The sequence below is a fragment of the Hemicordylus capensis genome, chromosome 3 (assembly GCF_027244095.1).
Source record: "Hemicordylus capensis ecotype Gifberg chromosome 3, rHemCap1.1.pri, whole genome shotgun sequence".
Lineage (NCBI taxonomy): Eukaryota > Metazoa > Chordata > Lepidosauria > Squamata > Cordylidae > Hemicordylus > Hemicordylus capensis.
The window spans coordinates 190,953,361-190,976,854 of NC_069659.1; the positions used below are offsets into that span (position 1 = coordinate 190,953,361).

Sequence of the window (23,494 nt, forward strand, 5' to 3'; positions counted from 1 at the left end):
CAAAGAGCTGGCAGGAAGGGGAAACAGCTAGTAGATTTCCTTTTCCCTTCCCCTGTAACGGCCTGTTGACTTGCCAATGTTATACTACTTATATTCCCCACCACCACTGGAATAGCCACTCCAAGATCAATGGATACAACCCATGTCTCCACATCTCCCCACCCAGACACATTATAAACAAATCATTTCACCCAAGGCAGAAGAAGCTAAAATATAAAATACCCACCAACCACTACCACACAACCAGAACACACACACACATAGAGGTTCCTGGGCCAGGAGGCTTGGCCCTTGCCCTCATTGTCCCCACAAAGGAAGCACAATGTAGGTGCAAGTGAAATCAAGTCCATATTAGCTTATTTGAGGCAAGCCCACTCTAAATCAAGTGCAGGTGTCCATCCATCACTACTGAGTACTGTCATTTCTTTAACCTTGGGAGGAGCTACATATACAGGACAAGTTGCTCAGGAATTATACATTCAACACACACATTTTAAATAGATGCTTTAAAATCTCACCCATTCAAGGCATGTTTTATCACGGATACCGATACTCTAAATTTTAACCTGATACTGAATTTCAAGTTGATATCTATTATTCTACTCCTCTGCAAAAGTGTAGAAGTGTCCAATATACAAATATCCAATTTACAAGTTTACTCTGTAATGTGCCCCTGACCACAGGACCCAGCACATTTACAAATCAAAGTGCAAATGCAGTGCTATTCATGGAAGTTTTAGAACTGAAGAGGACCTTTGAGATCTTTTAGGCCCTGCTCAGTGCAGCATCCCTGATAGTTGGCATGCATGCCTTGTTTGTCCATGTATTTGCCCCTCTGCACCGAAGAGCAGCTACAGAATGGTGATGAGGGCTGGGGCTGTAGAAGCCTCCTTTGCCATCGGGTGGCTTTTTGAAAGAAAAAGAATATTTACTCATGGAACTCCCACATCAAGTCAAGTTGGCCCTTAAGTCCTGGGAAATGGACTTGAGGGAAATGGACTGAAATGGAAATTTTTAGGAAAAGCCAATACTAATGTTTTAAAAGTTCAGTTACTAAAAATTGTAGTAATATCTAGCAAACTGCTACTATTAAAATGATATGAATTCTTCAATTTTTAAGAGGCCAAACAAAAAGCCAAAATCAAGCAATTTACTGATTAGTTACCCTCCATTTACTGAACGTCCAGTAATCAAGGTAATTCAAAATCTAATTTTTGTATGAGGTTCCTTGTTTTACTGAAATGAAAATCAAGTGATTGGAAACATTCATTATTTTACAAGTAGTATTCAGGTACAGAGAAACATTAGTTTCCAGAATCTCAAATTAACACAAAAACTGAAATATAATGGATGTTTTCTTTTTAGTCACATATTTAAACATATGCCCTCTTTATTTTGAACATTTAAAGACTCATTTCCTCAATGCTTTAATATGATAATTCCCTTGGTCAAAAAGGGTTTTTAATTCCCATGCTTTGAGGAACCCAAATAAGCCAATCTTCAGGGAAGGTTTCAGATATAATGAGTTAAAGTTTAATATTTTGTTAACCGTCAAAATTTTGCAATGACTTGGGCTTGTTTATCTGGTTAAAGCTTAAGTCCCTTTTGAATACCGCCACCACCTCTGGCAGCATATCACGATGACTACCTTTCCAGATAATGTTGATATAAAATTGAATAGGTAAGGGAATGGAGGAGGCTAGAGTTGCTGAGATTGCCAGGTGAATGATGGCTTTTAAAAGTGATGGAAGCGAAGAGTGGAAACATTTTCACATGAAAGGTGCAGGGGAACAATGAGAATGGATACATGATGAGAATCAAAATGCAGTTAATTTTGCCGATCTGAGAGGATGTGTGTGTATGATACTATATCCCATTTTGTACCTGCTTTTTGCATATTTAATAATGTGAAACTGGCCTCATCAACCACAAAACTATTGCGGGGGGGGGAGGGGTAAGAAATTTCTTGACATGATGTAGTTAGCACTTTCAGAGCCAACACATAACCAACAAGGTAGGCCCTTTAAAATCCCATTTAAAATGTTTATAATTAAGGTTTTTTTAAGAGATCTTTTGGATTGTCTCTAAACTGGTAGTAATTCTATACAAATCTTAACTTCATGCCACACAAGGAGTTAAAAAGTTAACTTCTTGCCATATATGGAAATTCCTAAGTTGTACCATGATTTGGAGTCTATATAGCTTACTTAATAACCATAGCAGTTATTCAGTAAGCTTACTGAATAACCATAAGCGATATAGCTTACTTCAATAAACACTTACTGAATAACCATAGAGAGTGCACCTGATTCCACAAGAAGGAATAAATTCTTATAAGACCCAAACTGTTCATCTTCATGGAATGATAAATTACCCTTTTGAGAGAAAAATTTCATTCTGCCACTCCAGAAGTGACCCCACCCCCCGCATTTGCCAACAGATCAAGTATGTTTGTCATCTCACAAATAATGGCCTATGGAAAAGGTACATAAAATGTTCCACTTAGTTTAGCCTTGAAATCAAAATGAAGACTAATTCTTCACTTCCATAGCTTCCTTCTCAGCCTTTTCTTTACTCTTCTCTTTTTCTTCCAGTTTTTCTTCCTTTTGTAACAGTGACACAATCTCTGCTACTTGGTTAGTTGAAATGTCAATATCTTCTTTGTCAATCAGCTCTACTACCTACACAAAATGTAAAAAGATTTTTAAAAACCTTTCAATTAAGAAAAATGAATTGAAGTATGAATGCCTAAGCAAAAAACTGATTTGCATTTAGTCAACCATAGTCCACCGTCAATCTATTACAAACCAATTTATATGTTGGTTTGTGCGAAATATTCCTCCCAATTATCTACAGATACCAAATTTTTCATACACAATCCTGCCACTTAAATTAGCTAATTGCACTACTTTTTACTATGTTAGGTGAATGTTTAATTAAAAGAAGAAATTCTGAATATAATCATATTTTAACTGTTGTTCTCAGATTTTTAACACTCAATAATCAGATCAATAATTCCAAAATAACATCATGCCCAAGAGAACCAGAAAATGTTTCTCAGATTCAAATTTACTATTATTCAAGTTTATCATCCTATATAATAAAAGGCTAAGTGAGTGGCCGTGGCTTTGGAACGTTGGGGATCTGCGTCCCTGCCTCCCTGGGCTGTTCTGGGCCTGCGCGAAGCGCAGGCCCAGAAGAGCCCAAGGGACACAGGACTGCAGACACCAGTGTCCCACAGCCACGGGCAGCCATTAGCTGGTGTGTGGCGGCGGGGGAAAGTGGCCGAGGCGGCGGCAGAGCCGCCGCCTCGGCCATGAGCTGCGGCACGGCGAGAGGAGGCCGAGGCAACCAGAAGCGGGCGCCCCGAAAAAGGCGAGGGCAATGGCGGCGGGGGAAGACCGAGACGGGGGACAGGGAAGCTGGGCGAGGTGGCGGCGAAGCCGCCAACGAGGCCCCCGCCCGCTCACAGCCGTCGCCCCCGCCTGCTCACCCGCCCTCCCAGCTGCCCAAAATCACCTTCCCCGCTCCCCCCCCAAAAAGATTAAGGGCCAAAATGGCCCATGAGAAGGTGGCCGCCCCCGCCTATCGCCCTCCCGCCCACCCAGCTGCCGAAGACCACCTTACCCGCTCCAGCCCGAGGGAAAAGAGAGGAGCTCACGAGCAGAGCTCCTCTCTGTGCTAAGTCACTGCTCAAACTGCCGCTATGGACGCAAAGGACGCCTATTGCGTCCATTGCGACAGTATGGGCAGCAGCTTAACACAGAGAGTAGCTCTGTTCCCGAGTTCCTCTCTTCTCCTTCGGGCTGGAGCGGGTAAGGTGGGCTCCGGCAGCTGGGTGCGCGGGAGGGCGATAGGCGGGGGCGGCCACCTTCTCATGGGCCATTTTGGCCGTTATTCATCCACCCCCCCCCAAAAAAGTATAAGCAAAATAAGGAAGAACAAAAACAGAGACAACAACAACAACAACAACAACAAAACCAAAAAGAGAGAGGGGACAAGGGGGAAAAAAAGAGACAGAAAGAGAGAGAGACAGAAAAGACGGGATAGAAAGCTAGCGCCCGTTATCATAACGGGCTTAAAAATACTAGTATACTATAATTATTCAATAACATGAAAATTGTTGAAGTTGAAATCCTACAAATGTCAAAGTGGTATATTCCAGTGCAATACATATATTTTTGCTGTGTGTGGAACCTGCAGTCAAGTGGAACTTGACAAACTGGATAACATGCTTATTTGTTTATTCTTCTACTTGTTCCCTGGATACTGGTCCAGACACCAGGACACTTTCTTCACTGTCCACTAAGAGGCAGGCTCTTTCAAAGTTAGAAAGGGTTGGGGAATTTCCTACTCCCTATGTGAAGCCTGCTATTGTCATTGCCAAGCCCCAGGTCAGAATTAGACCAATCCTTGAAAGGTAAAAAGGTGACTAGACAGATGAAGCATGGGCGGTACTGGATTGCTGTCAGGAAAACAGATAGGAGAATTGAGAGACAAGCAAGTTCTTTCCATTTGTCACTCTCCAGCCGTTCAGACAGTGGATCTTCCCCAGCAGTAGAGTATGCACACAAAGCGGGGGGTGGGGTGATTTTTGCTGGTCTCCCTACCCCTCTAAGTGCTCTGTGTTCCAGAAATACATTCCTGAGGGCTGTGTGACCCTGAACCACCCGCCCCCCCATGCATGCTTTGCTACTTGGAAAGATTCCGCCTGTGAGGGCACGGCCTCTTGTTGTGTCCTCAGAACACAGCTCTGGATGTCAGCCACTGACCTTCTAGTGCCAAGCTGAAGGTGTGAATGAGGAACCAGATGGCAGCTCTGCACACCTTCTCATCAGAGGCCCTAGACTGAGTTGTCCAGGAGGCAGCGCCAACTCCAAGGGAATGAAGTAGTTTTTCCAGGTGGTGCCTTGCTTGAGGCTCTTCAGGCTTGGCAATGTAGACTCTGTGAGCCACCTATAGGAAGGTTCTGGATACTGTCTAGGCTCTTTGACACCATATGGGATGACAGAAGAGGAGGAAGAGCACTGCTTGAAGGGCCAGGTTCTGGGACAGTACATTCTGAGGGCCCTCCACATGTCTCAGCAATGCCATCCTTTCTCCCTAAGGTGCCTAGGGTTGGGCTGAAAGAGTGGGAGGACAAATTTTCCACAGTGAAAGCAAAATACAACCCCAAAGAAGGGGTCTGTTGAGAGAACAACTCTATCCTTATGAAAAATACAGAGAACAGGGTCAGCAGACAAAGATGCTATCTTGAAAATTCTGTGGGCCATGATTATGGTCATAAGGAATAGCATTTTATTAAAAGGAAGAAGAAGAAAACATACTTCCTTGAGGAGCTCAAATGGGTGGTATAATGGTCCAAGTCCTGGCTTGGGAATAGAGGAGTCTAGATTCAAATCCCTACTCAGTCATGAAGCTCACTAGGTGACCTTAGGATAATTACCATCTCTTGGCCTAACCTTCTATATAGGATTGATGTGAGGATAATGTGGAAGGAAGGAAAGAAGCCGAGCTCATTAGAGGAAGGACAGGTAGACGTGTAATAAAGGAATCCAACCACCACATACACATGCAGGCTCCACTATTGTGGCTTGAACGCGATCAGGAACATATAACTAATCTTACACAGGGCAGTCAGCCATCCTTTGGTGCCAGATTCCCTGCTTCAATCAGCAGTAAGAAGTAAGAGGCCTGCTTCTTACCAGACCTCCTCTGTGCACACCTTCTCTGTGCACCATGTGGCCCACCACTCACCCTGCAGCAAAGGAATACCCTCCCTCATGACCTGTGATGTGAGTGGAAAGGGAACCCAGCAGGCAAGGATGAAATTTGGAGGACAGCAGAACAGGGACCACAAGACAAGATCCAAGGTAGATCTCATCTTCTTCAGGTTTCCTTACTGTGCTCCATGCAAATCATGTTCCTGAGCAGGAAGGGAGGGATTGAGACCCAGCTACAAAACTGGCTCTGTATCCCCAGCAAGGCAGGTAGGTCCACCTCCCTTTCTTCCTGCCTTACCAGACAGGGTTAAACCAGTCCAAACTGGGTCCTTTGACTAGGCCCTGAATTTGCATCTAATTACTGCAGAGGCAGGAGAAAGACTGGCTCCAAGAAGGAGCCTCCTAGCAGAGATTCTAGCCAAGTATTTCTTTGCTTATTTAGATCTGAGGTCTGTCTGCAGATGCCACCAGCTCGTCTGGTGGCTACTCAGGGACAGGCCTTCTCCATTGCCACCCTGAGGCTTTGGAATGTGCTCCTTACTGAAATAAGAGCTTCCCCATCTCCGCCTTTTAAAAGGGCTGTTAAGACATATTGATTTATGGAATCTATCGATTTAAATTGTTTTAATGTTTTAAATGTTTTTTTTAATTGTATACCACCCAGACACATGAGTTTTGGGTGGTATATAAATTTGCTAAATAAAGAAATAAAAACTGGATTTAGCCAACAGCCTTTAATTAGGCATAAAAACCTCATTACCATATAGTTTTGTTGGCACAAATTTATCCCTGTAATGTGGTGTCAAGATTGATCTCATATTCCTTGGTCTCACAGTCAAGATTCATCTCACTGTCCTCCTCCTCACCCTGGAAAAGCCTGCTACAAAGCATCCAATTCTACCTAAGGTATCGCTTAACGTTGGTGCAGCAGTGCTCACTGCTATGCTCTGTAATGCAGTGGCAGAAGAATATGGATCTGTCTCCCTAAAGTTGCCAAAATTGAAGAGTAAGATGGTCGATTGTAAATGCTGTAGCAGTAGCACATCTATATGTAATCATTAAAAGGAGTGTATGTTAACACTCCAGGGGATGGAGCCATAACTTCTAGTCAGTCATAAAAGAGACTAATAGTCTCCCAAACCAAAAGAACAGAAGCATACGGCTTCTGATTACACTGTGAAGAAATTTTGATTACACTGGAATTTACATTGAAGAAATTAGGATTACATTATATACTTTTGATTACACTGTGAAGAAATGTTACAAATTTAAAAACAAGGCTAATTAGCAATATAGAAAATACAAGTTTACAAAGTCACAACAGTATCAACAGTTATAATTCAAAATAATAAAAATAAAAATATTGTGAATAAATGTCAAAAGAATGGTCTGACTTGCAAATTTCCAAGAGCCTAAAACAAAAGCAATTATTACATTCCTCAGTAGGCTCACCTTAGCAACATCATCAATGTCAATTTTGCCATCTTTATTGTCATCCAGTGCTTCAGCAAGTCTACTCAGTTTACTTTCTGGAATCTTCTGAATCTTCCTCATTATATTTATAAGTTCATGGATACTGATGAGATTCTCCCTAAAGGGGAAACACAACCTGTATACAGCAAGCTGTTACTACAAAGGAAACAACACACACATGCACCACCCTCCACTACAGTACGAGCCATATAGTGAGACAGATTTCACAATAAAAATCAGTGATACCATATTATCTTCAACAATTCAAAATGGAAAAAGCCACAGCATGCTAAAATAGATAGAAACATACCTGTTGAGAGGGAGGTGGGGAGGGGGGAAAGGAAGAGGAATAGTAAAGCCCTCCTGTGAGTGGGCTCCACCTCAGAAAGCAGGAGACAGAAATCACTTGTTGGAATTTCCCTACTCCTCAGAAAATGAGCACATCAGTGAGAAGGCTATAATATAATCCTTCTAGAGGCATCCTCCACAGGCAGAGTTTTTGTTGTGGGGAGTATTCAATCATAAGGTTTCTGAACAACGCTGTGTGTGCGAAATGGCAAGGGGTGGTTTTCTCCCATTCTCCTAAATATTTGGAAGGAAGCTTCTACATCCCTCTGTACCACCTGAAAATGGGTGTCTGAAAGTTCTGCAGCTTTCAGGGATATATCAGGCGGCACAGAGGGCTGCAAACAGAAGCAGGGTGGGTGGGAAATGAATAAAAACTGCCCCTTCCCTGTTGCACATGTGAAATGTTATTCAGCATGCATGTTAGTCTAGATTTATTTATTTATTTGATTTATATACCAGCCATTTAAAAAAACAAAAAGAACCCCAAACATAAAAAATAAGAATCCACGGGAGAAACTCTTAGGTTTCTGAGGCAAATGCAAGAAATAGATAATTATATTTTTATATCACCCTTTATCCCAAGACCCAAGGGTGGCTAACAAGATAAAAATAATACTAAAACTTCAATAAAAACAGCCTAAAAATAAAGCAAACAGTTACAATTTAAAAAGAGAAGGGGGCAACTCATCGGCCAAAAGCCTGAATTAAAAAGGGCAGTCCAATTTCTTCCTACAGGCTGGAAGAGAGGGAGCCATGTGGATTTCAGCCGCAAGTGGGCTATACAGCCTGAGGGGGGCAGTCACCAAGAAGGCCCTGTCCTGCTTGCTTGATGAACAGCAGGTATTGGAACACAGAGCAGAACCCTCCCAAGCAATCTAGGTAGGTGCGAAAATTCAACTGGGAACAGGCAATGCCTAAAATATCTGGGGCCTAAGCTATATAAGGTGATAACCAGCACCTTGAATTGAACCCAGAAACAGATGGGCAGCCAGTGCAATGCCTTCAAGACAGGAGTATTATGTGCACTTTGGGCAGTGCCAGAAATCAATCTGACAACCACATTCTGCATCATCTGTAGTTTCTGAATACTTTTCAAGGGCAGCCCCACACAGAGCACATTGCATTAGTCCAAACGTGGCATGACTAAGGCATGAGTGAATGAGGCCAGATCGGCCTCTATCGAGGTACATTGCAAATATTTAGGATTATCAACCAGAGTAGACATTTAATTTTAATCTCAAACACTTCCCCTCAGTAAAACTACAATTACTTCCATAAATTTCTAGGTACCGCCTAAAATCCGATGAACCTAACTCTATACAGAAGTGTAGCTCTTGTCTTCAAGTGATTTTGCTTAGTGAGCTTACAGATGAATGCAGACAGAAATTCATTGATTTAGAAGTTACTCTTCTTGTTTCTAAGCAGATAAAACTGTATAATGCAAAAAGGCAAATGAGTAGCAAGACCTAGAGGCTTTTGCTTATGCTCCTAAGCTTTTAGTTGAACACCAATATATTTTAATTGCTACATGAATCAGTTGTTATGCTTGCTTGAGAAAGTGCATAAGTTACAAAATGGGAAAACTTCATTTAAATAAGTCTTAGCAATTTAAATCAGTTCATCCTGAAGCACAAGAGGACTCCCTTCAAAAAGTAGAAGTCATATGAATGAAAGAAAACATCTGAGGTGTGCATGTTCACAATGCTGTCTTGAGTGTGTTGGATGGAGGGCATGGTCCATTACATACCATATGAGAACTCGCAAATTCATAATTCCTTTTCTTCATTTTACACCATTTGGTGAAGGCTCACTAGGTTCTTCTGCATATCTTATGTGCTGACTACCTACAAGAGGTGAGGTGAGTACTCAAGCAGAATACCACATTTGGCTGCTTTCTGCCACTCATCATACAGGTGGCGAGACAGAGCCAATCAAGGTTGTGGTGAAGGATGGGGCCCTGGGACAGTTGGTCTAGAGGATGAGGAAGAGTCCATAGCACGTTGGCCAGAAGGAAGCCGCAAAGATTACCGATGTTCTTTTTTTGCTTATCTTTTTTAGGATTCTGGCCACCAGCAGGCTTGGCAAGTGAGTGTAAAAATGAGACGCTGGTCAAGTCAGTGCTAGAGTGTCTGCTGCCATGGCTCCCTTCATCAGGAATCTGGAGATGAAGGAAAGGAGTTTGACATTCACTGGTGACAGACAGGTTCACTGTTGGGTGACTGAAGAACACCTGAATACATCTGGGTGTAGGCTACATTTTGATGAATCCAGGGTTTGCTGGATGAGCAACTCTGCTTCTGTACCGTGGATCCCCTGACATGGAGATCCATCACTGAATTCAGGCAGGTTTTCAATCCATTGCAATAGTAGAACTGCTTCCTGGTGCAGTGAACAGCACCAGGTTTTCGCTTCCCTGTTCACATGCGCTTTGGCATTTGTGGTGCTGAATTGGTGTGGAATGCTTATAGGGCCAGATATATTCCAGTTTGAGCCAACTGATACTGTGTTGGCATGCCTGTACTGATCATGTCCCCTGGGCAGTGCATGCCCCCATCTGTTAAGTGTGTGTCTGTAGTCACCAGAATATGGGGATGTCCAAGAGATGTGAAGGCCTGGGGAGGGGGATGAAAAACACATCCTCCCCACAGGGGAAAAAACCAAAAACCCAGGGGAAAGCCTTCACATCTCTAGCATGTCCATCATTTGGATTCTCCTGGACCAGCAATTGAGGTCTATCCATCATACCATCGATAGTCTGAGGTGATGAAGTAGGTGTGTGCACTTTGGGCATTTACTAGCAACACTGGTCTGATAAATGAGGAACCATCATTGTAGGCAACATAGATGTAGTCTTGCCCACAGAAATATGCCCATTGTTATGACTATGACGCCGAGCAGGCTCTCTTAAGACAGAATGGTGGAAGCAGAGCTGAGGCTGATCGTCTGTGCTGTGATGAGAACCTTTTGCATCCTCAGTGGTGACAAGCATAAAAGGATGTGCACGAACTAATTTGCAGGCCATGTTAGAGGCCTGCGAACCGATTCGCGGGTCCGGCGCCGCGTGTGTGTTGCTTTAAGGGCGGCGGGGGTGGGTGGGTTTGTACTTACCCCTCCCGCCGCTTTCCCCCCTCCGGCGCTCCATTTTTAAGCAAGATCTTCGGGGTGGCAGCGTTCCTCCCTGCCGCCCCTGCCCCCTGCTAAAAGTGGAAGTAACTTCCAGGCATGTGCGTAGCATACACAGAAGTTACTTTCGCTTTTAGCAGGCAACAAGGGGGCAAGGGCGGCAGGGAGGAATGCTGCTGCCCCGAAGATTTTGCTTAAAAATGGAGTACCGGAGGGGGAAAAGCGGCGGGAGGAGTAAGTACGACACTACCTCCACCCCGGTGTCGGACCGCGCCTCCGTGGTACGTGCACATCCCTACAAGCATATTCTGTACACCTTGAAGCACTATCTGCTGTGCTGTTTTCAATGGGTTTTTGTGCCTGTTGCTAAGGAAACCAGGATGCTGTAGGTCACTTATAGCCTTCTGATGTGAAACTGAGTGTATTAGCAGGTCATCTAAGATTCCTTAGCTCAGGTGGGCCCTTATTACCACCTTCAGCTTGAAGATGACTCTGGGCACTGATGAGAGCCCAAAGGGAATGCCTTGTACTGGAAGCTTCTTCTGGCATAGGCAGATCACAGAAATTGTCTATGACTACTCCTACAGAGCACACATAGGGAAAGCCTCCTTCAGGCTCACAGAAGCCAAGAAGTGGGTGGGCTGTAGCACCTCTAACACTGATCTGAGTGTCCTATTTCTGAACTTGTGGTACCTCCCAAATTTGCTGAGTTGCTTGGGTTAAGAAGAACATTCCAGTCCTATGAAGAAGATAGAGTGTATCCTGTTGGATAGTTGGTTTGTGAGCACTGGCTCTACTGCATTGACTGCCAGTAGGTGCAGGACTGCTTGAGTTCTTATCCTGTGCTGTTCCAGAAACAGTGAGCTAGGCGAGGCCAGTAATCAGTCTCTGGGAGCAGGAGGAATTTGATGCAGCATCCAGAATGGATTGTTTGAAGTACATATCTGACTGGTTATTTCTTCCAAATATGCCTGGGGATCTTGACTGGAATTGGTGCTTTCTATAAGGAGCACATGCTGACCTGACTCACTCCTTTTATACTAGTGTGCCTGCAATTAGTGTTGCCACTGCTACATCCACCACGTGAGTCATAATTTGTCCACTGCCTCCACTGTAATTGTATATAATTTAGTTGTGTTAGGTGCAGATTGCTTTGCCCCAAAAGATGCCTTACATTTTGACATCAAAATGTCTGCTTCAACTCCACCAGAGAACAGAAAAGTTTAAGCGGAGTTTTGCTAGTAGAGAGAACCGATGCCCTACCAGAGGGAGGGGTGGGGGTGGGAATAGGGTCTGCATGCATTGGAACTAAGTCCAAGGAAGCCATAGCCTTAGCCAGTAGTACAGAGAATAAGTCATTTTGGAAATGTCTGTGGAAATATACTGATAAGCAAAATCCTCATCTTCACTGGATCAATCAATGTTGTTCTTATCCAAATGAAGGAGACATCTACTCAATATATCTCATCATGGTCATTAAGGCGGGGGCATTTATCATGTCTGCCCTTCACAGTGTCCAGTGGACTGGTGGAAGGGAGGTCTGATCCCCCTCAGAGGGTGCAAGGGGACTTGTAGGTCATGTTCACACTGAGAAAATGAGGACACCCTTTTTCAGAATGTTATTTGACATATTTAGTTTTTTTAAATTCCCACCATTTAGGTTTCCCACACTGCATCTCCAGGTTTTTAAAGCAGCTGAGACAAATATTTGATAGGGGCAGGGGTGTGTGGGGGGGGGGGGCAAAGACACCTAATGTGGTCTAAGCATTATACTGGAAAAAAAATCAGAATGTGTGCGGAAAGCAATTTTGTTGTTATATTCAAATCCACAAAACATATCAGGGCTTGACAAATCCCAGATGCTAGGGAGATATGGTGCCTAGAAATTTTATTGTGGTGCCTAGACTAGGAGATTCCGATGTAGAATTGTTTAACAGAATTTTTATTTGGCCCAGGCAGCCTGTTTCTGTTCTAAGCATGTTACTTGTAAAGGGGGATACAGAGAACCCCATTTCCCTTCCCCCTATATCTGTCACAAAGTCCAGAAATTTTTATTAAGTGTCTACTATCTGGGTCCTACATTTTGGGGTTAGCTCCTAGATCCAAAGAAAATGTGTTAAGGACTGATATACATGTACTCTCTCATACACATCTTAGGGATAATCACCTGAAAAACATAAAGTACATCTCTGAAATTGCCAAGCTACCCTTCCAATTTTGCCCTGTTTCCCAACCGCAGCTGTGATCCAAAGCGGAAGAAAACCTAGTAGCCAGAGATGGTGAAAACTTATTTCTTTGTTTTCTCTGATACTACCAGCATCATTAGGACAGTTTGAGAATTATAGTCTAACCTACTTCACAGGGTTGTTGTGAGGAGAAGCTTAAGTATGTAGTACACCGCTCTGAGCTCCTTGGAGGAAGAGCGGGATATAAAATGTAATAAATAAAATAATAAATAGTATCTCTATATTGTCATGATTACATTATAAAAACAATAATAAATCACTAATTCTCCACTCCTTTCTCCAGCATAATAGCTTAGCTATTATGAAAGTATTTAAAAAGAAGAAGGTTTTCACTTGACCACTGTACTGACATCCTGGTGAAAACTAAAAAAGACTGTATATAAATGTCTGAATTAATAAAATAATACACACTTTCTAGAGGTACCTAGAAAAAAAGAGTGATAAGATTGCAGGAAGCGGGTGGCGATGGGAATGCATGTAATATGAACTTTAGCAGGGGCAGCGTTAAAGTGCCTCTATGCCCCCTGCCAAGGTCCCGAGCCAGAAAGGATTAAACCCATGATTAGTGATTGTGGGCTTAATATAGCAGGTGGTTCTGGCCCTTAGAAGAGGCATTCTCCATTCTCTTTCAGACAAGAGATCCCTTTATGTTTGTCATCTTCACTTTTTAATTTCTTTTTTTTTTTTAATGTGCTTAACAATTAGTCAACGGCACCATTTTAATTAAAACAATTTAATGGATTAAAAAACTGAACATTGCAACCCTAGTAAATATGAATATAGATATGATATGCCTTTTTAAATGTTCTGTAAGGTTTGAATGGTGGACTTTGGATTACCTATTGGAAACTGTATTATGTAAAAACCAAAAGAGAGAAAGAAGTGCTTCAGGTTCATAATGAAAAAGAATCATTTCTAGCTACAGTTGAAAGTATATTGTGACAAATGCATTAGATTAAAAAGATTCACAACATACTTCCTTCTGCTATGAACCTTCCCCCAAGCCAAACACACTCACAAGAATGATGTCCCTGACTCAAATACCATCTGTCACTTACCCAATGGGAGGGCTAGCACCACTGTCCATCTGTATATCCACCACCTTTTGGTCCATCTCTAACTCTTGGATAATTTTGTCAATCTGCCCAATCATTCGGTTCACTCTTTTAGTCAATCTTTTGCTTGCTTTAGACTCTTCTATTTCTTCTTCTCCAGTCTTAGACAATTCCTTAATCTCTTGCAAATCCTAACGAACAATGTTTTTAAAAATGTCAGTAGGTTTGTAGTATTTAAAAATAAAGTAAGCATGGGCTGCGAGTACATCAGAGAGAAAACTGTAGAAGATCAGGTTTATGAGATAAGAGGGAGCAGAAAGTATTTTATAAGGCAAGGGAATGAAACAACTTAAAAGATGAGGTTTGATTAGACTGTCAGACAGTCTCTACATTCCCTTGAACAAGAAAATATTACTCATTTAAAAGTCTTCTACCCCACCTTTCAAATCACAGTAAAACACCATAAAAACATTAGCAAAAAAACTCCATGTGGACCATAAAAAAAGAAGAGTGGACCTTTACTGATCTCCTAAAAACCTACCACAGATGGAACCCGGTATACTTCCATAGTTGTGGCACCACCACTGAAAGAGATTCTGTCCTTGGTCAGAGCCAAACAGGTATGCGATAATGGCAGGCCAGAGAGCAAGGCCTGTGAGGCTGATCTCAGTACCCAGTCAGGTTCATATGGGTCTAGGTCATCATTAAAGATATCCCATATAGGGCTTTAATGGTTAAAGCCAGCACTTCGAATTAGGCTTGGAAGCAAACTGGTTGCTGGTGCAAGATAGGCATTGTATTTGCATACTGCTGGGCTTCAATCAGAATAGCAACAGCATTTTATACTAAGCTATACCGGCATTTCATACTATATATTTTGAAATACATACATTTCAAAATGTAGAAGGCCGCCATTAGAGTGCCTTCTTCAGATACGGTCACAGCTGGCATATCAGCTCAAGCTGGTAAACAGCTGAAGTACAGGCAGAAACTCAGTAGACCACCTTGATTTTAGCTACCTATGAGCAGCTTTCGGGGGGGGGGGACCAAGAACAAATACCAGGTGACTTGTAATCACTTTTTGGTGAGAACTGAGTAAATTTGGGGGGGGGGAGAGGTGTAGTGGGTAGCTAGATGTTAACAGGGGCTAGAAATTCACAGGAACCCTGTGATTGGGTAACTAGGCCCAGCCTGAGACCAATCAAATGTTAAAGAGGTTTGACCCTCTTTTTGGGAGGAGGAGCATATAGTTCAGTTTCTTGGGGAGAAGTTTTTGCTTTGAAGTTCTGACTGTTGGAAATTGAAGAGATAGTAGCCAGAGAAGGCTAGAGTCACATTCTTGCCACAAATCCTCAGTGCTGGATTGAGAGCTACAGTATGAGAGATACTTTAAGGAAGAACTGCCATCTAAGAACAATAGTGGTAGGAAAGTGGTACTCTTCTGGAAAGAGTAGAAGGTTCCAAGTTCCCTCCCTGGCAGCATCTCCAAGAACTGAGAGAGATTCCTGCCTGCAACCTTAAAGAAGCCGTTGCCAGTCAGTGTAGACAATCTGAGCGAGATGGACCAATGGTCTGGCTCAGTATAAAGCAGCTCCCCATGTTCCTAAGAGTCATAATCTTACCCTACCAGCTTTTAGCGTCTTCTTACCTCATTATATTCCTGCACATCATCCTTGAGCTCTTCAAGCTCCTCCTTTTCCTTTGTTAGCAGTTTCTTTTGTTCCTTCAACTTGGTGCAAGCATCATTCAGCAGGTCAATCTCTTCTTTGGTTATTTCTTCACCCTAAACAAAACAAAAAGCAAATGAAAAAAAAAAAATCTTCTGAATGAAATCTGTCCATAGTTTTTCCAGAAAATAATAATGGTTGGAGCCTGTTATCTTTTTTCAATAGCTTACTGCCTAATCTTGTTTAGGCAGTACCAAGGGAAATCTAAAGCTTTCCAATAGTCAGATGTTTAAAACATAAGGATGGTACTAATTGCATGGAGTTACAGTGACCAGTCCTATCCATCAACAGAGGAGTTCTTGCTATATTACATATAGAGAGAGTTTGAGATGAACTAGATATATAGAAATTGTTTTTTATTATCTGTTCAATATGCTTATATAATGAAGTACTCCAATCTCATGTTAAATCTGTTCAAAAATCAGAAGAGTTTTCGCTTTGCAATATCCATGGTGATGGCAATAATCTCTGGTGCAGTCTAATTTCTCTCCCAAATAGTATCTCCTTGGGAATTTGTCTTACAAAAGTAATGGGATGGGGATCTTTATGTAAGCACCCCTTGCTGTTGGGTGGGAGCAATATGGATGATCCAGTGGTTGCAGTTGCCCTTGGCAAGTGTGGCATATGCTTTGTGCCTCATGTAAAATTATTGAAGGCCAATTCCATGCTTGGGATCATTAGGAAGGGGATTGAAAATAGAACTCCCTCTAGCGTAACACTAGAACCAGGGGTCATCCCATAAAACTGATTGCCAAGAAACTTGGGACAGACAAAAGGAAGTACTTTTTGCACACAATGCATAATTAACCTATGGAATTCTCTGCCACAAGATGTGGTGACAGGCAACAGTCAGGATGGCTTTAAGAAGGGCCTAGATAAATTAATGGAGGACAAGTCTATCAATGGCTACTAGTCTGAGGACTATAGGCCACCTCCAACCTAAGAGGCAAAATACCTCAAACACCAATTGCAGGGCAGCAACAACTGGAGAGAGAGCATGCTCTCAGCTCTCATCTGTGGGCTTTCTAGAGGCATCTGGTAGGCCACTTGTGAAGCAGGATGCTGGACTAGATAGGTCTTGGGCCTGATCCAGCAGGGCTGTACTTATGCCAAGGCTGTTTGCAGGGGTCATATAAAAGACCCATTTCCAAAAGGTAGTACACTATGTACTACTGGGCTATGGAATTTCTGTAGCTCCACTTGCTTGTGTGAGTACACAACAAAAATGAAGGTCAAGCCAGTTTGCAATAGTACCTGCTCTGTTGAAAGATAAGAAGCAGTGTGTTTTATAGTAGGAAAGTATGTATAAACTAGGACCATAAACTGATAATGCTTACATTATGCCCTGTATTCCAGCTTCACTGAACCTAGAATAGAGGGTACAACCTTAAAGTAGAAGAACCATAAAATGATAGTGTTTGTGGGGAGAGAAACAACATATATCCATTGAAATAGTAAAGTATTTTTTAACAAAAAACCCACGAACTTTTATCTAAGTTTTCAGTTCAAGAAAATGGCTTTATGGAGTGGTTCTGTTGCTTCACTGGCTTAGACCTGCAAAAGCAACAAATCTACCGATACATCATTACAGAGATGCAAGTTTTGGGCAGTACAGAAATATTTTAAACAAACAAACAGTCCCAATATGAAAGATGAAAGAAATAATTTGCTGATTTTGTATACAATCAGTCTTGCTGCTTCCTTTAAAAAGTTAAAAATATCCAATTTTAGAAGTGTTATAAAAATACAATGTGCTCCTAACCTTAATGAACAGGCACCACTGCCACGTCTCAAACTTTGCAGCATGAAAACAAGAACAACTAATATGTGGACATCAATATTCTTAGATTACTTCTACACAAGATGTTTAAGTGTGTGCTACAAGCACAAATTAAGATCTGAAGTACACCAGTGGTGGCCAAGCTTTTTTGGGAAGTGTGCCACAAATTAAATATTTGATTGTGTGCATGAGTGACCCAGTGTGCATATACACACATACTATGTATAATATAGTAGTATACACGCAGTTACTCATTGCTTAGGAAGGTTTTGCATCGATTCTACTGAGCTGGGGAGCAGATACCACTGCAGCACCAGAGAGGAAAGACTCCATTCCATTGCCAAGTCCACATACCCTCCTGCTCCTGTCCAGGAGTGCTACAAATTTCTACAGCCTGGCCACCAACGAAGTACACTATACAAGACTTCTAAACTATACTACGAACGTGCACAAGTTGACTACTTTGCTCAGGTAAGAACTATAGCGAAGAATTTTTTCCCTTCAAAATAGGAAAAAATCCCTTCCAACTGCCAAAAAAAGGGGGAGGGGAATCCTATGACTAAATTACACTGCAGAGTAGCATGACTTTTTGCTACTGTTGAAACCAAGAGAGGCCAGGTGAACCTACACAATAAAGATAATGATTTTTAAGTAGTATTAAGCATTTTGAATGGGAAAATATCAGATCTAAGACACTCTTCAACCAGAAATACAAAGAAAACCAAAAGCTAGTCTTCTCAGCACTCAGCCCAATCAGATTTACGGAATTAGACTTTGTTTCAAACAATTTTTACTACAGTTCTCTAGCAAAAAGCTTTCCTAAACACTAAGGCTTCCTACACATGGCAGGCAACCTGTAAGTAGGGTTTTTCCACAGTTTTATCTCTGTGGGGAACAGCAGACGATAATTCTGACAGAGAAATCACACTTTACAAGATAAACATTGGGATCTGATATTTTTCTTCAAAAATACTTGAAAATCACCTCATTTTTACTTGTGAAACAAGAAATTTAATTTCTTATTCAATATTTAAAACATTTCTATTTCACCCCTCCAGCACACTGCTGCTTAGGGAGGCTTACAACAAAAAACAGTAAAAACACAATATGATAAGAGACAGCAGCATATAATATAGCAAAGTGATGGGATAAGATAGCAGACAGAACTTTCCCCATTCATTAACATTTATTCCCTAGAATAATTCTAGCCTAATGGACTCGGATTTGCTGGCCTACCAGTGGATAATTTCTATATTCAGTACAGCATCTGGTACACCATTGTTGTAAACAAATATTAAGTACTAGCAGGCAAGGCCTGTCGTTGATTGGACAAAGTCATTTTCTATAGATAAGACTGCTAGGAATGAAATCCAGGAGGCCCTCTAGTATGGCAAGGGTAACATTTGCTGTGACTGCGATATTGGAATACTTGGTCTAACCCTCAAAGTGGACTTAGGTTCCTTAGCTAAACGATCAACTCTCACAGTGACAATGAATGGAGCAGCCTGTGTGGGCAGAGTGGCTACTTACACTTTAAAGCTGTAAACCAATTTAGTTAGGGGGGTAGAAAACCACAAATAACTAAAACTACACCTGTATAACAAAACTAAATTGGTATCCAGGGAAGTGGCCCACAAATAGGTGAAACTGCTATTCAAGGACCAGCTACATGTGCCATAGAATTTGTTTTATTAATGTGCTTGTAAAAGGCAAATAAAAGAACAGTTTTTCTTGGATCTGGTATACTAGTACATTAATTGTGAGTGTGCTTGACGGCTGCAATGCCATGTCTGCAATCAGTTTCTCCTTATCACTTATTTTTGGAGAAGACTGTGACAAATGAAGTTGTTCTCATGCTTCCCCACATTTAGGAAATACCTTTCCCAATAGCTTATAGTACCTCACATGCAGAATGTCAACCCCTGACCACAGGCTGCCATAGATGAAACTTCATCCCTCTACCTTTGAAAGGAAAGGTGCTCCCTTCACTTTGGGGTCACAGATTATATTGGCAAGTCCATCCCAACTATGTAAACATTTACCAACATTTTTAGTTAATAAAATATATATAAAATAATAAAATAAAATTCAAATATGCTGATCACATTCACTGTTCTTCCCTAGTGAGCTGTCTACTTGAGGCAAAAGGAAGTGCAATATGGTGATTTTGCCTGTGGTGGAAGGGCAAATCAAGAAGAGCACTCTTGTGCAGAAGCACCTGGTGACAAAGCAAGTCTCTCTTCCTTTTTCTTCCTTGCATTTCTGATTATATTATGTTTCATTACAAATCTACAGGTTCTGCAGTATTTGATTAAATGTTACAGAAAGGATTTCCCCTTCATCCATAGGGCTCATTATCCAGTTAAGGCAATCACAGGACAAAAATATTTCAAGAAAAGAATAAGGATTTCATAATTCATGTGAGAGTCTTATAACATGAAATTTCCTCAAAAAGTAACTGGTATCTTTTGGCACATTAAACCAGTTTGATTCTAAACATAAGATCACTTAGCCATCAGATAAGGAGAATAGGCGGGAAGCATTTCAAAGAGAGCTTGGGGGTGAGACTGCCACCAAAACACTTCCAAGGGCAGTGTGCTGGAAGATTCTGAAATGAGGCTTGGTACATGTGTGGCCCCATGTGCATGAGTGGGAATGCACAGAGAACACTGGGAAGAATTTTAGTGCAGGTGTAAGGAGTTTTGTTAGAAGTTTCTACCCCCAACCCCCCATACACATACAGGTCCCAGGTTCCCTAGAGAGAAAGAACAACAATCAAACCATTGTTATGCTCTGAGAAAGGGAAAGAGAAACAAGGACACTTATGTTAAAACATTAAAACTGGATCCCATTGTTTCAGAATGGGATTAAAAGTGGGTCCTCAATCTGAAACATTTGACAACGACTGAAACATACTTTATTTCGAGTGTATACCACTACTGCATGTATAAATAACTTTTAGATTGCAAATTAAACAAATACTTGTTTGTTGATATTTGATGAAATAATTCAAACTAGCTGACCCAGGAGCAGAGCATCTGCGCCCCTAGTTCTTCCTTCCTCCCCCTCCATTTCAGGGCTCAGACAGTTCTCCTCACATCCCTTCAGCCAGTCGCCCTTGTCGCCCTTTCCACCAGCAGCTCTCATCCTCCTCATGAGGAGGCTGGTGGCCCTGTTTTTGCTGCCTGCTCGGCCACTCGCAGCGGTGGCGCCGCCTTCTCCTCAACCTCCCTCCCCCCGCCAGTCTCGCCCTCCTCACAAGGAGGCCAGAGGCCCCATTTTCAATGCCTGCTTGGGCGTCTTTAGCAGCTTGCAATGGCACCACCGCCTCCTCGGTCTCCCTCCCTCCTCGCCAGCTCTCGCAACTCCCCGGCAGCTGCTCATTAACTCTCGCAAGAGCTGCTACGCATGGGATTAGCCACAGGTACACTTTAGAGAATTAGATAGATAGATAGATAGATAGATCTTTCACAAATTGACTCAATAGCTAAGTTAGAAAGAGTGTACACAAGGCTTGCTACTGTCCTATCCATCCAGTACAGTTCTCCCCACCACCACTTCTGGCCACTATTCACCTTAATGCCTTCCAATACTGGTGCTGTATCTTTCAAAGTCTCTGAATGTAGGGTTAAATCCACCTTTGCCAGTTCTTGTTCAGTATCCACAGCTATCTGGCTTTTCTTTATATGTACAGCTGAAGCATCCAAGTCTACTGCAGACTCCACCTCCTTTTGAAATAGAAAGTGACATCAGCACATGAAGCAGTATGTTACACATTGAACATAATCCTGAATTGCAAACATTTACAACTGCATGCATTCATTTTAAAAAGAGTTACCTTTCTGTCAAAAGGGGAGGGGGCAGAGAAAAAGGAAATAACTGGAATTTCCTTAAATATTTCAGGAATGCAATGGTGTACGTACGTACACACACACACACACACACACACACACACACACACACACACACACACGCACCCATTGACTCAGCTAGCAACTGGCTGTCCTGATACGTCTTTTTATGCTAAGAGGGAAGAGTTCAGTCCCCAGCATCTCTTGGCTCTATAGCAAGAGCAAAGGATTCCATATTCTTTCACCTCGCTTCTGCATGAGCACCCTTTATGGATCATGGTAAATCAGATCTTCTATGCAAAATATGTGTTAGAGGTTGTTGATTTTTACCCTCAATAGGTAAAACAGCAGAGCACTAAGGAATGAGCACACACTCCAGTTACAGAGTAGGTAGCAGAGGATGGTTTGGATATTGCAGCTATTTAAAGACATGGAGATCCTTGTATGACTAAACACTAAATATTCATTGGTTAAATACACTTAGATAGGAAAGACCTATATCTAATCTAAAGGACTACATAATGGATAGGTAAGGAGAGAGAAAGATGTTTCCATCTGCTCTCTAGGAGGAAAGGAAGGATTGTGTCTCAGCACAGGAAGTGCTGCAGAGTCAGTTCAGGGGTCATAGAGTAGGGACAGATAGGGAGACCCTGACTCACTGTCTCTACTCCCAATGCCCCTAGTGGTCATTAGGACAGTTGGTGCAAAAGGTCGATGCACTGGAAGTTCATCTCCAACAATATATGCCTTTTCTGGAGAAGCTCACACTTAGCATCACAGAAAGTAAGAGATTAAAGGTCTCGTAAGTCCATCAATGTGGCAGTTCTCCTTTAAAATATGTCAAATGGACAAATCTACATGTGATTTCTGTAAAAGCCAATTCAAAAAGACCGAGCAAAACATTCATGCCTTTCAACTGCATACCCTGGCTGCAACTTGAAGAGTCTCTTTGGCCTTTTCAGCAGCTTCTGACATCCTTTCCAACTCCTTTTCTTGGTTTTCTTTCCTGATAGCTTCTTCTTCTTGAAGAGTTGCTTCCAGCCTGGTTTTATTGTCAACTTTTTCGCCTTCCACTTCTGCTGCTTTCACTTGAGCTTCTTTGGCCTTTAAAAAAAAATTCTCATCAGCTTCCAGTTTTTACATTATGCTATAGGAATGTTAAAAGAATAATTGTGCTAGTGAGTGTACCAGTCTACTCCTCCATTCTGCAACATAAGAAAACTCAGATTAATCCAATATCATTCACACTTCTAAGGTAAGAGCAGCCCTGCACAAAGGTCCATCCAGTCTAGCATCCTGTTTCCAAATATGGAGAGGTGTTTTTGGGAAGCCCATCAACTGGACATGAATGCAACAGTCATCTTCTGCTGTTGTCCCCAGCAACTGATAGTGAGCTACACTGCCTCTTGGACACAAAATGTCCTATTTAGCTGTCATGGGTAACAGCCACTGATTAATCTATCCTATATAAATTTATCGAAGTCTCTTTTAAGAGCCCTCTAAACCAGTGGTTCTGTTAAGTAGTACTGTTTGTCTGTTTTACAAAAACAGAAACTATAATAATAATTATTATTAATACATACAGCCAAGATCAATAAAACCAGGCAGGAAAGATCAATGGATTGATTTACCTTTGAGATAGCATTTAGAAGTGTTGGGAATATGCAGTTTGAGGAAAATGACTGGGTTTACAATTTTAATTAAACAGCAACACCATAAATACTACTACTGTACTGTTTAAGGCCTTAAACAATTTATTCTTGTTTCAAGCGACATATACAATTTGGGGAATAAAAGAGGGGTGAGAAACGGGTGGGTAAAAATGGAAACTTGCAACAAGACTTAAGTGCTGCAGAATCACACATCAAGTGTCCATGTATGTGCACTAGAAGCCACAACTTAACCAGAGTTTCTAGAAACATGTCCACAGATGTGCAGCATTCACATTTTACATGTTTGCTGCATAAAATTGCAAAGCAAGTACAGAGATTGATCCAGGGCCACCCAAAGTTAAGCAGGATCTGAATGAAGTTCACCCCAGTGCCATTCCAAGTTCAATACTCCTGTCATCAAATTGCACAGAATGGCAAACTCCGAAGCCTTCAAACCAACTACACCCGCCTTTTCACTTGTAATGCTTGGTTTTTACTTTTGATCTTCATTTCTTC

The 23,494-nt window shown here is 41.9% G+C and overlaps 1 protein-coding gene across 1 annotated transcript in view; it reads right to left on the bottom strand.

The window, feature by feature from the left end:
* Positions 1–1,211: 1,211 nt before the first annotated feature.
* Positions 1,212–23,494, bottom strand: part of LETM1 (leucine zipper and EF-hand containing transmembrane protein 1) — a 49,663-nt gene continuing 27,380 nt past the window's right edge. Inside the window, exons 9-14 of the mRNA XM_053312343.1 lie at positions 22,251–22,430; positions 21,051–21,203; positions 15,617–15,751; positions 13,972–14,159; positions 7,176–7,314; positions 1,212–2,681 (exon numbers count right to left, since the gene is read on the bottom strand). Coding sequence (XP_053168318.1) covers positions 2,532–2,681; positions 7,176–7,314; positions 13,972–14,159; positions 15,617–15,751; positions 21,051–21,203; positions 22,251–22,430 — 945 coding nt within the window. The 3' untranslated portion in view covers positions 1,212–2,531. The remainder of the gene's footprint in view (positions 2,682–7,175; positions 7,315–13,971; positions 14,160–15,616; positions 15,752–21,050; positions 21,204–22,250; positions 22,431–23,494) is intronic.